At 44.5% G+C, this 16,100-nt stretch overlaps 1 protein-coding gene across 1 annotated transcript; it reads right to left on the bottom strand.

Moving 5' to 3' along the window:
• Positions 1–4,348: 4,348 nt before the first annotated feature.
• Positions 4,349–15,806, bottom strand: Perp (p53 apoptosis effector related to PMP22). Its single transcript, XM_052169840.1, has 3 exons — positions 15,397–15,806; positions 6,781–6,921; positions 4,349–4,911 (listed from the first exon to the last, which is right to left on the bottom strand). Exons 1-3 carry the CDS (start codon positions 15,608–15,610, stop codon positions 4,685–4,687), a joined length of 582 nt encoding a protein of 193 aa, XP_052025800.1. The 5' UTR covers positions 15,611–15,806; the 3' UTR covers positions 4,349–4,684.
• Positions 15,807–16,100: the final 294 nt, after the last annotated feature.

Below are 16,100 nucleotides of genomic sequence, written 5' to 3'. Positions count from 1 at the left end.
TATCCTCCCTTCCCCCTTTCCATTCTACCCCACCCCCATTCAGTCACCTCATCTCCAAACTTGCCACCTGGCACCTCGTTGGTGTTCACCAAGAGGCAAAGCTGTTGCTTCACAATACACATGAGTTTCTTGCATGCGTTGGCTGCTGTGAACAATGATGTTACTCATGTTTCATCATCTAGAAATTTGATAAAAATTTATGGCCAGCTAGCAGAGCCTTCTCATTATGGATTATTAATACTGATTTACTGTTTTGCTTTTTAAAACAAAGTTTTAAAAAAACGTTGCCCCCTTTCTCCTTCAAATCCCCCTCCCCCTTCCTCACTCCATTCCTTCTCCTCCCCCTCGCCTGCCTCTGAGTGCCTCCACACACACACCAGGTATCACCTTTCCCTGAGGCCTCAAGTCTCCCAAGGACTAGCCGCATATTCTCCCCTGAGGTCAGATGTCAGTCCTGTCAGTCCTCCATAAATATGTGCCTGGGGCCTCAGAGCAGTGTGTGCTGGTTGGTTGGTGGCCCAGTCTCTGGCAGCTCCCTGGGGTTGTTCTTCCTATGGGGTCATGCCTCCTTTAGCTCCCTCAGTCCTTCCCTGTTCTTCTAGAAGAAATGCACTAAATTGTTCCACTCCAGCACCTGAACCCAACATTTTCTAGAGTACAAATAACATCTCCCCTCAGCTTTAGGGTTATTTAGACTCTTGATAGAGCACATAGTCACAAATTTTCATCTTAATAAATGATCTTTTATTTTTTTAATTAAACAAATAAAAAATCCCGTCACCATAATAATGTGATTTTAACTATTCTATCTACCCATGAAAAGTATTTGAAACAAAGCACCCAAAGATATACCTTTACTTTAGCCTTTTTCCCATTCCCTAGAACAGTTGAGTAAATGTACTCAATGGTAATTGCACAAGGCCCCAGAATAGAATTGTGGAACAAAGAGGGTTACTACCTTATACAGATGAGGACACTAACACCATTGAGAACTGGCCCACCCATGCCTGCAGAGCCAGCAAGAGCCAGATTGGGGACAGACCCACCTAGGCCTTCCAGAACAGCCTAGGAAAGGAAGGCGGGCTCTCAACATGTTGATTTACTAAACTCATAGGAATCTCTCAGCAACTCAGTGGAGGCCAAGTCTGATTGAGTCACTGGGATTCTGTTCTCCTATGGGATTTAATGACCGTTCTTTTCATAGCATATAGGTCTAGAGCTAGAAGTAATCACCATGTACAGCCACCTGTGTGGAAAGTAAAGGACGTCAACATATCAGCTCTTCCTCACATTCAATAGCAAGTGGCACTTAGCACATCTGGCTACTCACAATTTCTGTATGAGATAATTGTTTGAGAACATAACACTGATTATTTAAAGGGTGGGGACTCAAGACAATTAGCCAACTAAACACTACCTCAGCTCCGCCCTGAGAAACCTCAGGCAAGGCACTGTTGGTGTCTAGCAAGTTCTTCAGTCAGGTCAGTCAAGACTTCTTGGGACTTCTTGTGCTTACTATGGTAGACCCGTCACGGGGAGTCTGAACTTCTGAGGCCTGGAGGCGGGGGGGGGGGGGGGGGGGGGGGGTAGGGGGGGGGTGGGGGGGGTGGGGGGGTGGGGGGGGAGGCACGTGCACTTGGGTAGGGATGCAAGAAATGGAACATTGAGAAAGTAAAGACACTTAGTGTGTCTTTTTCTCTAGTGTTTCAGGCAAAAGGCTGCTGTCCTATCACCTAACTGCCCCCTCCAAGTTGTATTTCAGCTAAAGTGTTTATCACTAAAATACACTGTAGTATGGATGGAGGAAGGGAAGAAGAAATCAAGTGCCTGTTCTAGAGAAACAAGCGGCAATCTGTCATTCTCAGCACAGAAGACTTTAGTTTCCTAATTTCTGTATCCATTGTTTTCTTGAAATAGCTACACCAATCTTTTGGCAGATGGGAATTTTAGCACTGATTACCACTTCAAATTCCCAATCGGTCACAGAAGAGTTAGATTCAAAAGTAAATAGTGTGAAGTATCACCTATACTATATTACAATTATGATGAAATACTTACCTCATATATCAAAAGGCAGAAGATGAAAGGCATAAAATTTACCACCATTACCAACTAGCCAGAAGGAAGAGAAAATGTCTCCCTCCTTCTGCCTGACAGTCTGCTGTCCTGCCTCACTCTTCACAGGCACTGTGGTAGAACTAACTTTCAGCCTATGATGGGGGAACTTGAATGGGAAGGTAGTCAGGGGAAGCAAAGTGAAGATTCCCATCTCCACTCCCTGGATGCCACAAGAAAGGCTGGAGAAAGAGATGAAACTGCAGCTAAGCCACACAAATGAATCCTGGGTATCTGAGTCTGCTAGCAATACATCTCAGTTGGTCACTGCTGGCCCAGCTTGGTAGACACTTGCTCCTTGAGGAGGAAGTCCACATTAGACTTTTAGAGTTCACTATGAATCCTGGGTATCTGAGTCTGCCAGCAATAAATCTCAGTCGGTCACTGTTGGCACAACTTGGTAGACACTTGCTCCTTGAGGAGGAAGTCCACATTAGACTTTTAGAGTTCACTAATACATTTTTAAAATTATAATTGAGATGAGGGGAAGGGTTAACCCAAACCTATGATGCAGAGAAATGACAAAACAAGTTTGGGCAGGTGGATAGTGACTTCACATGGCTTCTGAATTGTCTGAGCTCAGGCTTAACAAACTGATCAATTTTTAACACAAACCCAAATAAATAATGTAATATAATCATGTTCTATGAAAGCTACATACAAGGTTTATGACGGTGCCTTACTTACATACCACAGTATACAAGATTAACATTGAAGGATGAATTTTTAAAATCGTGAATGAATAACTAAACAAAACCAAGACCCTTAAAAGTGAAAAATGAAACTTCGTTTTATCTAATGTTATGATCCATTGAAAGCACTTTTTAAAAAAACTATCTTTAATCTATTTTTTTTATAGTCCAGTGGTTATCCCCCTCCTGGTCTGCCCTCAACAGCTCCTCATCCCATTTCTATTTATCCTCCTTCCTCTCCCCCTCACCCAAAATGTTCTCCCCTCCCCCAGCCTGCCAGGCCTCTCCATTCTCTGGGGCCTCAAGTCTCTCAAGAGTTAGGTGCTGCTTCTCTCTCTGAGGCCAAACCAGGTAGTCCTCTGCTGTATAAGTGTCAGGGGCCTCATATCAGCTTGTGTATGCTGCCTGGTTGGTGGCTCAGAGTCTGAGAGCTCTTGGGGGCAGGGGTCCAGGTTAGTTGAGACTGCTGGTCTTCCTATGGAGTCACTCTCCTCCTTTCCCTAATTTAGTCACAGGGGTCCCAGACTCCAGCCCATTGGTTGGGTATAAGTATCTGCACCTGTCAGTCAGCTGCTTGTTGGACTTCTTGGAAGGCAGCCATTCTAGCACTGAAAGTACTTTTAATTCCCCACACAGAATGGAAAATTATCAACAACAACAAAACTACGAAGCAGGCACAGGATTTGAACATCTGGTTTATTGGGGGAAGCTGGTAATGAAAACTGCAACTGTCTTTCCTGCAACTTACAAAATAGTGTTCTAATATTTAAAATAAGCTCGTTTCCATTAGGTAAGTATAAATGGTAAGAAAAAATAATAGTAGTCCTTCTGATATGTATTCAGAGAAACTCATTCCCAAATTTTCTGCTTGGATGTATTATACAGATATTTTAAGTCTTGTTTCCCAAGGAAGACCAGGTTTTTAATTATATTTAGGTTTCTGTTACAGTTAAAATCTATTCTAGCTGTCCATGAATAGATTTCAGTTAAGGCTGAAAGGAGGTGTTGACATGTCTTCTTCTCCTAGGATGTCTGCAAGGCCCTGCAGTTACAGCAGTGACCCTCCTGTGACTTCCTACCTGATCTCTTCACACCCACCTGTCATCAGGAGAAATTAGGCCTAGTCCATCCTCCCATCCAGTCTACGCTGGTTCTAAACGTGTATACACACAAAACTGTACAGATTTGCTAATATGGCTTCTTCCCACACCATGCCCCTCTAAACTACGTTAAAAGAGGAAAATTTTTCTTAGCATTTCAGTAGTGACAGCAGCCTGACCATTGTAACCTTGGCCATGTTAGAACACTTCCCCACACGTCAGAGAAAGTCAGCACAAAGCTTGGCAAAACAATAGTTTGTTAGAAACTCTGACTAAAAATTCTCACAAGCGAAACTCACTAAGGAAGTCATTCTGCTTCTTCATGCTAACTAAAAACTCAGAAACATTTAAACATTGATTTCAGAATATTTGGTCACTGAAATTTTGCCAGAAGCTTTCCTTCTCGGTAACCCTTAGTGGAAACAAGCCATTCTATGTGGGAAAAAAAAAGTGCCATCAGATTATTAAATGAGAAGCCATTGCATTTCTACCTTATCGAGTTTGACAGGCACATTCTTTAACAAATGAAGCTTAAACGATATAGAATTGATGTAAGGAAAAATTAGCATACACTTAGCAAACAGAAACAAGTCTTTTTAACTCCACAAGAGACATACACAGGACATGAAACTTAACACTACTTATGAAGAATTTTCTTTAGCATTTATTCTAGCTTTTCTGATCATATGAAAATCGCCCAAACATAGGTTCCTTGGAAAACAGTTTCCTCCTCAGATCCATCTTGCAGCAGGCTGGTCTCAGGGTCTTCGTCCCGCCTTAGGCAGGAGGGTAGAAGTACCTGGGCTTGGCAGTACCCAGAAGGTCATCCTCGTAGTTAGGGAGGCAGCAGAAGAAGAAGGAACAGCCAATCAAGATGATGGTGGCTGCCCAACCGAAGCCATAGGCCCAGTTATAGATGTAGTTAACAGCAGGGTTATCATGAAGCCTGAAGGTTTGGGTGTACTTCACGGGATAGATTACCAGAGAGATGATCTGGAATACAGCTAAAGGGAAGAAAAAATAAATAAACTCACAGTGTGAAGCTCAAATGAACAAATACAAGAATGAAGGCAGAGTGTGCTGATTAGTGTTTGGCAACTTAACACAAGCTAAAGTCTTCTGGGAGTGGAGGTGACCTTGACTCAAGAAACACCTTCATCAGACTGGCCCATGAGCATGTTTTAAGGCATTTTCTTCATTTACGATTGGAGTGGAAAGGCCACTGTGGACAACACCACTCATGGGGTCTTGGGTTGTGTAAGAAAGCAATCTGAGCACTGAGCAAACCAGTCAGCAGTGTTCATCCACGTTTGCCTAAGTGCCTGCCTCTGGTTCCTGTTTGCACTGCTGCTTTGGCATCACTTTCTGATGGTCTCTTAACTTGCAAGGTGCAATAAAATCCTTTCCCCCTCAAGCTGCACTCAGTCATGGTGTTCATTCCAGGCATCCAGGGCATACCTAGCAATCTCCCCATTCCCAACGCTTCTCCCTTTAATGATAATCCCTCTAAAAAAGGGATAGAGGAATCTAGCCTATCATGAGCCAAGCTAGAGGACTGGCTACCATGTGAAACAGATCACTGAATTCACATAGGGAGCTCGTGGGAAATCATTCTGCATGGTTCGAGTATCTAGTTTGGCTAAACCATTGCTTGTCCTCACTGCTATTTCACAATCTTAACTTGTTTCTAGAGTTCTACAGATAAACACTAGTTTCCTATCTCCCTTCCTCCTTCTCTCCCTCCTCTCCTTCCTGTTCTTTTCCTTCCTCCCATCTTCTTTCTTCCCTTCTTTATCCCCCTCCCCCTCCTGCTCCTTCTTTCCCTCCATTCCTTCCTCTCATAACATAGACCTGAATAATAATTCTCCTGCCTCAAACTTGACTTTATGGGACCCATGTAGTCACAGGACATCGGGCCTAGGACCAACACTAAGTATACAGATTTTTTCCCTGAGTTCATGGCTGGAGTTCCGTCCTGTTTCCCCTGCGCTGTTTTTTTAAAAATAATATTATGTATTTTATTTTTTATAGGGATTTTGCCTGCATGGCTACCTGTGTACCACATGCATGCAGCGTTGTGGAAACCATAAAAAGGCTTGGATTCTCTGGAAGTAGAGTAGCAAAAGGTTGTGATCCAACATGTGGGTGCTGGGAATTGAACCTGGGTCCTCTTGAAGAAGACTGTTTGAGAGATCTCTCTAGTGACTCAGTTTCACTTCTAAATCTAACTGGTAACTGGGACCATGTCACTTTGACAGGTATTTGCCAGAAACTTCAGATAGTCCTTACTCCTATCCCAAGATCTTGCATTCTATTAACAAAAGTGTACTCTGAGCTTTGTCTACCTACATGTATCTGTCTTCACATCACCTAGGACTGAGTCACCTTCTTGGCACAGGCTCTATGCTGCAGATTTCACCTACCTAGTATAGGATCTATGTTGCAGATTCTAAGTCTGGCTCCTCCCTAGCCCACCTTATCACCAGATCACAAAACTCCTTCAACAAGTAAAATCATTTGGGGATATTCAGGTCCCTTCAGCCAGCATGGAGCTTATAGGAGACCAGGAATGTCACTGTGCTTCTAGGACAGATACATCACTAGTCTCTGGGGCAGGTTTGAGTGGACGGGGATACTTAAGAAAGAAACATATAGAGGACAACTCTTGCCACTTGAATTGAGAGAACAGAAGAACATCTAAGGCATGGAGGTAAAGGGACCAGATTCCTAAAACACCTATCTCCTCTGGTACTTTTGCACTTGGTGACCCACTTCCAAGGACAAATCATAAGGTCTTCCATCGAGATGGAGTCGAACATTCTACCCAGGCCCACTGAAAGCACAGATGAAGATCTGATGCCACTCGGTCTTACCAGCCAGTGCGAGGAGGCCTCCGATAACTCTCAGGAAAACAAGCATCTGGGGTCCACACAGGGCGAAGAAAGAGAGGATGAAGCAGATGACCAGGATGATGAAGCCACAGAAGAGCGTGGCAGCCGCTGCTCGTCCCCACGCTACAGGGCAGAGACAACGACATTTGTAAGGCACACATGCCAAGTCTAAAACTGCTAATCAAATTGTATGTGACCTTTTCCATCAGGAAAGAGTTTGGGCAGAAAGGAAGGATTTGGTTTTACTTTGGGAAGGGTTAAGAATATTTAAGTAACTTCACACTTCAAGGGAAGACTTGGAGACTCACATAGAAAATATTATTATAGTGTTTTGTACCCCCCTGCATTTGGTGGCAAATGTTCACATCTCTAAAATGTAAGTTCTGCCGGGTGGTGGTGGTGCACGCCTGTAATCCCAGCACTCTGGGAGGCAGAGGCAGGTGGATCTCTGAGTTCGAGGCCAGCCTGGTCTACAGAGTGAGTTCCAGGATAGCCAAGGCTACACAGAGAAACCCTGTCTCGAAAAAACCAAATCCAAAAAACAAAAACAAACAAACAAAAAATGAATGTAAGTTTAGCTTCGTGGCTCCATTGTCACATAAAAAGATCCATTTTAGAAACTCAGATTTGAATATACATGGCCATAATAAACACTCTTCCTACTGAACAATTCAAATTACACACTCTAACAGAAATGCTTCTTCTTTAAAAGGATTGTTACTTAGTTTATATCAACGTCTGGTTGCATTCAAAATTTATTTCACAAGAGTTCATTATTGACTGTAAAAAGAACTGGCATGAGGCAGATCGACTTCTAGGTTTGAAGACCTACATGGGCTGAGCTAGATCTGTGTCCTTCCATCTGTGTGGCCTCCTCACCTCTTCACATCCACGCCAGCCTTCAGAACTAGCAATTAACATCAGGATGTGCACCAACTCCTTAGTTCAACTCTTGTGGCTCACGCCATCCTCATTTCTAGCTTAGAAGTGAGGGTACACAGAGATGGAAAACACTTAGTTTGCTTTCTAGCCTGTTTGAATCCAACGCATAAGTTTAAAAAGCTCTAACTTATAAGTCATGAAGTACATCTACTACAAGTTTGTGATCTCATAGTTGGGTGTTGGTTTTGTGTTGGCCGTGCTATATTCAGAGAGCTATGTGACCATCGCCATTAACAAGTCCAGAATATTTCCATCCTTCCCCAAGGAATCCCATTCCATCTGTAGCCGTTCTGTCCCTCACCATCCCCATCCCAGGTTCTGGCAACCACTAGTCTGTCTTCCTAATTTGTGTATTCTAGATATTCCACACTAATGGTGTCCTACACTCTGTGACCTGGTAGGACCGGCTTCTTTCACCAAAGGAAGTATTTTTGAAAGATGAACCATTCTATAACATAAATTAGCACCTCATTCTTTTTTGCTGCCTGGCAATTTTATTGTACGTATTCCCACGCTCTGTTTGTCCATTCATCTGTGCATGCTCTTATTTCACTCTTCGTTGAATTTTAAAGGTGGGTTATGCGCCCCTTCACTGGGTCCTTCTTATAAAACTACAGCACAGCTAACAATGCGCTCACATTATGCCTGGTCATTTCAGTGCTCAGAGTCAAACAACGACTCCGAGAAAGCAAGGCATTTAGAGGCAGCCAAAGCTCAACAAGGCTCTGCCTCTGCCCCTGGCTAACCTCACACCAGTCTCCTCCTGGCTGCAAGCTGTCAGGATAAGCACCCCCATGTGAAAATCATCCTTTGTAAACTCCCTAGCCCTTCCTGTCCAAAAAGTTTCTCTTCTGTTCCAATAACTTCTGTCCATAATCTCAGATTTTCTCTCCATCCGTCACTGGTAAGGTTCGGAGTCATCCCTAAAGACTTCCATCGCCCAGTTTCCTATCCTTATCTGCTACAGACAACCGTGGGCTAAGCAAGCTCCCATTCATACCCTTCTCCATGTTCCTCATGCCCCGCAGGGCTCCCCACAGGGTGTATGACTGACTGGGGCATAACAAATGAATAAGGAGAACAGACATGTTTATATGTCTTCAAATGCCACGTTTTCCTACAAATGACCCCCTCAGCGGTGGGGCCAGGGTGGAGGTAGATGCTCCATGATTGCACCCAATTGGAGGGAGAGGTACAGTTCTTACAGATCCTCCCACCAAGTCTTGCTCGGCTTGCCAGATCAGTGAGAGATTTTAGAGTGAGGTTCGCACAATATTTTGGTTTGAAAACACATGACTAATGCTAAAGCCAGAATAGACAATTAATGTCTCTTTGCTCCCTTTTGCCTTGTCCTTGGTGTAAGGGAGTTTTGAAATGAGAAAAGACTGTGCTTTGGTAGACACTTAATTGATCAGAGATCTTCTTAAGCAGATATAGCCCATAGGCCACAGTGTCATATCAAGTAGTGGTACTTCATAAAATACAGATTCTTATCCCTTCTTCTGTCTCCTGGATCAGGGCTTTGAAGGCCGGATCCAGGAAGCTCAATGGTTAGTAGCCTCGTGGTTCTTCAATGCATACCAAGGATCTGCGTTAGTTCCAGCACAAGTAACTGGCATCACTGTGATATTTTCATGCTCATGTACACATACAAGGTACATGATCCCCGTGCCTCGTCTCATATTCACTGGCATGATTCTGTCTCCTCCCTCCAGTCTCTCTTGTTTCCATGTAGTGTGTGCCAATGTGTGTGACTAACTCTAGACTCTGTACATAACAAAAATGTAATATTCTGTTTTCCTCCCCTTGTGTCTCTTCTATAAGCACGCTGAAGGCTGAGAGTAAGAGTGGAGATGATTAAGATCTATAAAATGGAAGCAGTGTTACCCTCAAAATCTTCAGTGTTTGACCTAAAATCAAGTGGTCTATTTGTTTGTCTGTCTATGTAGCTACTGCCAACCAGTAAGTTTAAGAAAAACCAACCATTACATTCAGAAAAGCAAAATGTTTGCTTCCCTCTATGAAGTCTGAAAGGCGGCAAATCCACAGAAGCACACGGAGAATTCAAACGCAATTTTTAGGAGAAGTAGACTTATCTCCTAACAAGGAACGTATTGTAATAACTGAACTTCTATCATCACAGATCGTCTCGGAAGTCCAACTAAAAGTTCTGTGTGAGACTGCTGTCCATATTCATTTTACCTGTTCATTTGGGGAGAATTAGATGAATTCAGACAGGCTACTGACATGACTTCTCTCTCTGACATTTGGCTGAAGTGTAGCCCACTCTTAATTTCAGGAACGTGCGAGGAATTACATAAAAGAAATAGCAACCTAACGTGCATGTCTCCCTACCATCAGGCAAATCCGTACTTGCAATGAACCACCTGGGGCACTTTCCCTATTAAATCAGTTAGCTGATGTCTTGTTTACTTAAAATGCTGAGTATAAAGAAAATCAAAATGGAAAAATGAAGCAACATTTTCTCTTGAGAAAAGCCACTCCGGTGGCAGAACACGTAAAACCTGCTCCTTGCAGCTGGGCAACACCCACACTGAATCATCCAGCTATCATTTAGACAGAAATCTTGGCATGGTTTTAAAGATGGAGGCTGATGATACCTGACAGACCTCCCCAAGCAGCACAACATGTTTTCCCAGGTCAGCAGCAGTTTTATTTTGGGACAGAGAGACTGGCCTTATCAGGTCTCAACAGGGCCTTCGAGGCCTCGCACAGTCTGAGAAGAGGACGGCTCATCACACAGGCTTTAGCATCACTTTCTCACTATTTACATTTTTTTAAGCTAAAATACTTGTATTTCAGGTCCTTTTGATCTCACTCAGTTGCCGGAGAGCTTACGATCTATAAATATATACAAGCCTCTGGGAACTATTTCTATTTTACATTCTATGATGATTCAAATTACCAACACTGAGGAAAAACATCCATTTTCTTTTTCTTTTTCTTTTTAAAGATTTATTTATTATTATATATAAGTATACTGTAGCTGTCTTTAGACATACCAGAAGAGAGCATCAGATCTCGTTACGGATGGTTGTGAGCCACCATGTGGTTGCTGGGATTTGAACTCAGGACCTTCAGGAGAGCAGTCAATGTTCTTAACCGCTGAGCCATCTCACCAGGCCCAAAACATCTATTTTTCAAAATGTGTCCTAAAGCTACTTTTTCATGATTTTGCTGGCTCATGGCAATCTGCAGGTAGAGTTCATCTCTATCAGTTCAGAGCACAAGTGTGTCCTTCCTCCCTACCTAAGCTTTGCCACCATTCCTAGTTGTGTGGAGGAGATTCACTAGACTGAGACAACAAAATCAGGCAGGACTTCAATGAGACAGACAAGTGTTACAAGGTAGAAATTTGTGTGTTTGCTGTCCTCATAGAGAGAGCAGCCTACTGTTTCCTGTATGCATTCTAGGTATGGCCTAAGTTTGTCTCTAGGTACTACTTTGTAAAGTTTATGCTATGGAAAAAAATAAGAAAAAGGGAAAATATTGCTGACAGCCTACTCTATAAGTGTTTTGGAAACTCACTAATTTCCCTTCCCACCTCCCAAATGAATGCTTTCCTATGGGCTTGCTATGTTCTTCCTAGAGCTTACATGTGGACCAAACAGACCAACATTGTTATGTGGCCCATTCCATTGCTCAAGACACTGTGGGCACCAATGTGTCATGAAACTGAAGTGGGGTCCCTTTCTAGACCATCCATTCTCCGATGAGCAATATCAAAGGCCCACCTAGAGGAGTGGAGTTCTGATCAGATGTTTACTGCACTGTTTCTGTGAGGTTCTTTACGCCATTCATAGGAAGAAGTAAAATCTGAATATTTTAGAAACTAAAAAACCTTACACATAAGTAGGTAAACATGGGTGAATATGACATATAAAAAATACTGCTTTGCATATTCAATGGGAAGATAAAAGCAATGGGGTACGCACTTGGGGTATGGCATTCACTTGGAAGCTTTTGGAAACAGCACCCCAAACGTGTCCTGCTTGCAGTTCCTGGGACACTTGTTACTCTGAAGATTCTAAGCGTGGTTGGGTTGAGACTCGGGTGGTACCCAGAGACTTTCCCATGATGTTGATTTGTAACTCTGGAGGAGCAAAACTCCAGAGGAAGATTAAGAGTAGACCTACAGAATGCACTGTATACAGGGCCAAGCCACCATCCTGCAGAAGTCCTGGAAGGCAATAAGGAATGGCTGGCCATCAGGGAAATGACAGGAGAGCAGTAGGCATCCCAGCTGCTGGAGCATCCGTACACTTGACACTCTCTCCTGAAGCCCAGCAGGTGGTGGCTCGGTACCACTGTATTTTTACAGAACTCCTATAAGGAATGGGAAACTACACCCCTTTGCAGTCAACAGACCCTCAAATATTTCAAATCTATCAGATGGAAGAATGCTGGAGAGTAGGAATAGGAGGGGGCACATTTCTTCTCCATCCACATAGGAGGGATACATGTATCCAAATGGCATTGTCCGGGACAAGAATTAAGGCCTCAAGTAAAAGGAAGCTGCTTGGTTGTACATACAAATTGTGGGGCTTTGGTGAAAACTGGAACTCTAGCACCTGAATTCCTTTCTAATCCTGCATGCCCAGAGGTCTGTGTTGTTAGGCCAGAGCCAAGTGAAGTCCTTCCCAAGACACTGATGTTCTCTGGGAGCTACAGGAACAAAGAGACAGTAGGCTATCCTGCACCATGGGCTCAATGCCTAGAGTTTACATATCAGAAAAATACTGTGTGCATACTAAGGGATTTAAGGGATGTATTTGGTAAAACTGAGGTTCTGTGCTTCAGAGATAAATTCCAGAGGCTGACTTTCCAAGGCCCTCCTCCTCCTCCTCCTCCTCCTCCTCCTCCTCCTCCTCCTCCTCCTCCTTCTTCCAGGGCATACCTCACCCCTATATCCTCCACCCTGACATGCCAGAGCCTGCCTGGGATCTGAAGTCTGTGCAGTTGAAGCTTAAAATACCTCCCTGTCACAATATTCTCTAAACAGGAAAAGATGGTCCTAGCATTGCAGAAGCAGTATGTGCACGCGCACGTGTGTGTGTGTGTGTGTATACACACACACACACACACACACACAGAAGTGCAATGCTGTGTTTGGCTCATAGGAGAATTTTGAATGATCACTTCAATTGCAAATCTAGATTCTCACTTTCTTCTCGACTAAGATAAGCCAAATGTTCAAGCAAGTCTTTGCTAAGAAAAATGTTAAGTTGCCACCCTCACTCAGGGTCTAACTTGGCTCATTTACTTATTTATGTAGGAAAATAAATGAGATGACTATGTAATCCAGACTTCTTAAAATTTTAACAAGAATAGTGAAGAATACATTTATTTATTCCTAAGAAATTATTGACCTTCATAAAATATGCATATTATTTAGTGTTATGGTCACCATTGCCAAGAATGGTGGTACCTACTACTGAAATAAATGTATTCATGTTATGAATATCAGTCAGCAAAACGCAATCATCAAACACTTTGTCATGAAAGTTTTGCGTTGTTAATAGCTTCAAATAAAGATTATTTTCAAGGATCATGGAGAAACATTGTAGAGGAAGAGGCACACATGCTCAGTCCTGTATGTTGGTGTGGTTTAAACAAACCTATCTCCCTTGATCCTTGCCATACAAGACAGAGCTCCTGCATTGTGTGAGCACACACATTCCATACTGTGTGAGCTCATGCAAGCATACTGTTTTTAGCAGGGCCCTATTATAGCGTTCTGGAGATCTACGGAGTTCTCGCCTGCTGAGACCCTCACCCTAAAGTGTAGAACGCGCCATTTGTTTGCAGTTGTGTAGTGCACTAATGGTCGGTCAACACAGAGTGCGCAGAATGAGAAGCTTTTTTAACTCATCCCGGTCTATAATGATGAGGACATGGGGACATCACAGATGGCTCCATGGCTTCTGGCTCCTTCCAGACAGACACTAAGGCCAATCTTCCATTGGTGATGTGTGTCCGGGTGTGGAGCAAGAGCTGTCTACCACATTATGGGAACTTAATTACCTCTGTGAAGGAGATAGGAATACCTCCCCTGAGGTGTTAAATAGCTTTTAACCCCTATCCCTGGTCAGCTGAGAACCAGGCACTGCATCCTGAAAGTAATAAGTTTCCAAGATTCATTTGGAAAACGGAGGTTTCCCAGGGCTGATTTCTACAGTGATTTGAAACGGTGGGATGAGGAAAAGCTGATGCTTTAGACTCGTGGTTAAAGAAACGCCCTAGAAACAAAACTTGCCCTTTCCTGTTCTTTCACACAGTAAGGCACCAGCCCGAGGTTAGAGCAGGCACACCCTAAAAGATGAGCTTACCTTACAAGGCAAGAAACCTGGAAGTGGTATTGTGTGTGTTTCACAAGAGGCCCCCGCAGGCCAAATCATGTCCCAGCAAGAATGCTGAGCCTGCCTCTGCAAGCTGACTTCTGCTACTGAGTAGTCTTTGGGTCCGTATCAGCCTTGGCGTGAAATATAATTACCAAAGTCTATTTTAAAAACCTAGGAGCATACCTCTTACGTCCCCTGAAAGACCGAGTTTGAAATGCATTTTAAGAAAACAGCTAGGTTATTCCAAAGCAACACAGTGCCTGTAAGAACCCAAAAGACTCAAATCAATAGAAAGTTCTGTAAGCCAAGCATTTGTGTCTGTTTTTAGGGAGAGCACAGGCCTTAAAGAAAGCAGGAACATCTGCATTCTTCTCCGTTTTTTATTACCAGTCTCCCAGTATGGGGAAGTTCCTCCAAGGAGAAAAAGCTGATAAAGAGCTGATAAGGGGCCCAGAACCCAAACCAAACAGCACCTGGCAGAAGCCCTGGGTGCCTCAGGAAAAGAATCAAGTTATGATTAAACTAGAAAAAAGGTAACTTGCTTCCTTTAAAGGGGCCAAGCTGATCAGTAAAGCCTGCCCTGGTTATAGTTCATCACTCCCTTGCCCCTACACACTCTAGTCAGCACTGTCTCTATTCTAAACAAGAGGGACATGTGCTTGGGGGAAGAAAATGCTCGTTTTTGTTTTTGTTTTCAAAGACTACTACTGACTTGTAAACCAACTACTTGGGGCCTCTCCCTGGCACAGGCAAATGGAGTTCTCCTGCACTGTGTTAAAAGTGCCAGCGCCACTTCAATGAAGTGTTTACTTCTCCGATTTTAAATCAGATTCAGATAAACTTCCCTAACAGTCAACTAAAGCCACTCCCCAGAACAGGAGTGAACATGAAACAGCTTCACAGCTAAGATACTGAAATATCTATCGGAATCATAACTGCTCCCGCTAGGCCTGGAAGGACTTTCTCATAAGACTAAAAAAAAAAAAAAAAAAAAAAAAAAAAGTTTGTTAGAGGAAATGAAGTGAATTCACCCTGGCAGATCTTTTATTTTTATACTTACTTTGCAGTGGCTGACATCAGCTTGCACAGGTAACTAAGAAACTTAGTTTTAAATGAGTTGGACTAGTCTCTTTCAGGTTTGAGCCTGATTTGGGTCACCCAAAACGGCTGTTTCTGAAGTTTGAACTCTAAGCGGACTCTGAAACAGCCACTACCCCTGACCACTTTAAAACCAGCCCCAGCTGCTACCACAACACAGGCCCCCAAGGGCTTCCCGGAGGCGGCGGCCACTCACCATACTCCATGAGGCTCTGGCAGCCATCGTCGTAGGAGCCGCTGCCGCCGCCCTCATCGAAACACCTCCACCAAAGCGACGACGTCTGGAGGTGGTTGCTAGACTGCAGCCAGCCGCGGCCGGACAGCGCGATGATGTCGAAGGCGATGGCGCTGAGCAGCAGCAGGGGCAGGATCCACCTGCAGCGCTCGCAGGCCAGGCCGCAGCGCAGCATGTCGTCGGTGGCGGCGGGCGGGCGCGGAGCGGAGGAACGCGGGGCGGGAGCGGCGGCGGCGGGGAGAGTGGTCCTGCGAGCGGCGACACCGCGACTAAAGGAAGAGGCGGCTCCCGCGAAGACGCGGCCCCCCGGGCTGGCGGCGGGGGAGCGGCGCTCCGGCCACACCTTGATTTCGGTGACTCAGAGCGCACCGCCCCGACCTGCCGGGTCACCCGGGCTGCAGAGCTCGGGCTCGCCCCGGGCTGAACGCCAGGGTGGGCGTGCCTGTGCCTCCTGCCGCCTGCAGTCCCACCAGATCGCCGCCAGCCCAGCGCACACACCTGTGGACACTCCAGGGCCAGCCTGGGCTCTGCCTTCAATTAACACAGTGCCAGGGGCATTGCAAAGGCTACACTTGAGCTCCGAGCACCGTGCCTGGGACATCCCGATGGCCTGTGAATAAATGATGGGCCCTAAAATGTAAGGACTCAAACCTGGGAGCCTCTGT

The sequence above is a fragment of the Apodemus sylvaticus genome, chromosome 23, assembly GCF_947179515.1.
Source record: "Apodemus sylvaticus chromosome 23, mApoSyl1.1, whole genome shotgun sequence".
NCBI lineage: Eukaryota > Metazoa > Chordata > Mammalia > Rodentia > Muridae > Apodemus > Apodemus sylvaticus.
Note: the sequence above shows the minus strand (reverse complement) of the source record. Positions and strands in the feature narration are given on the sequence as shown.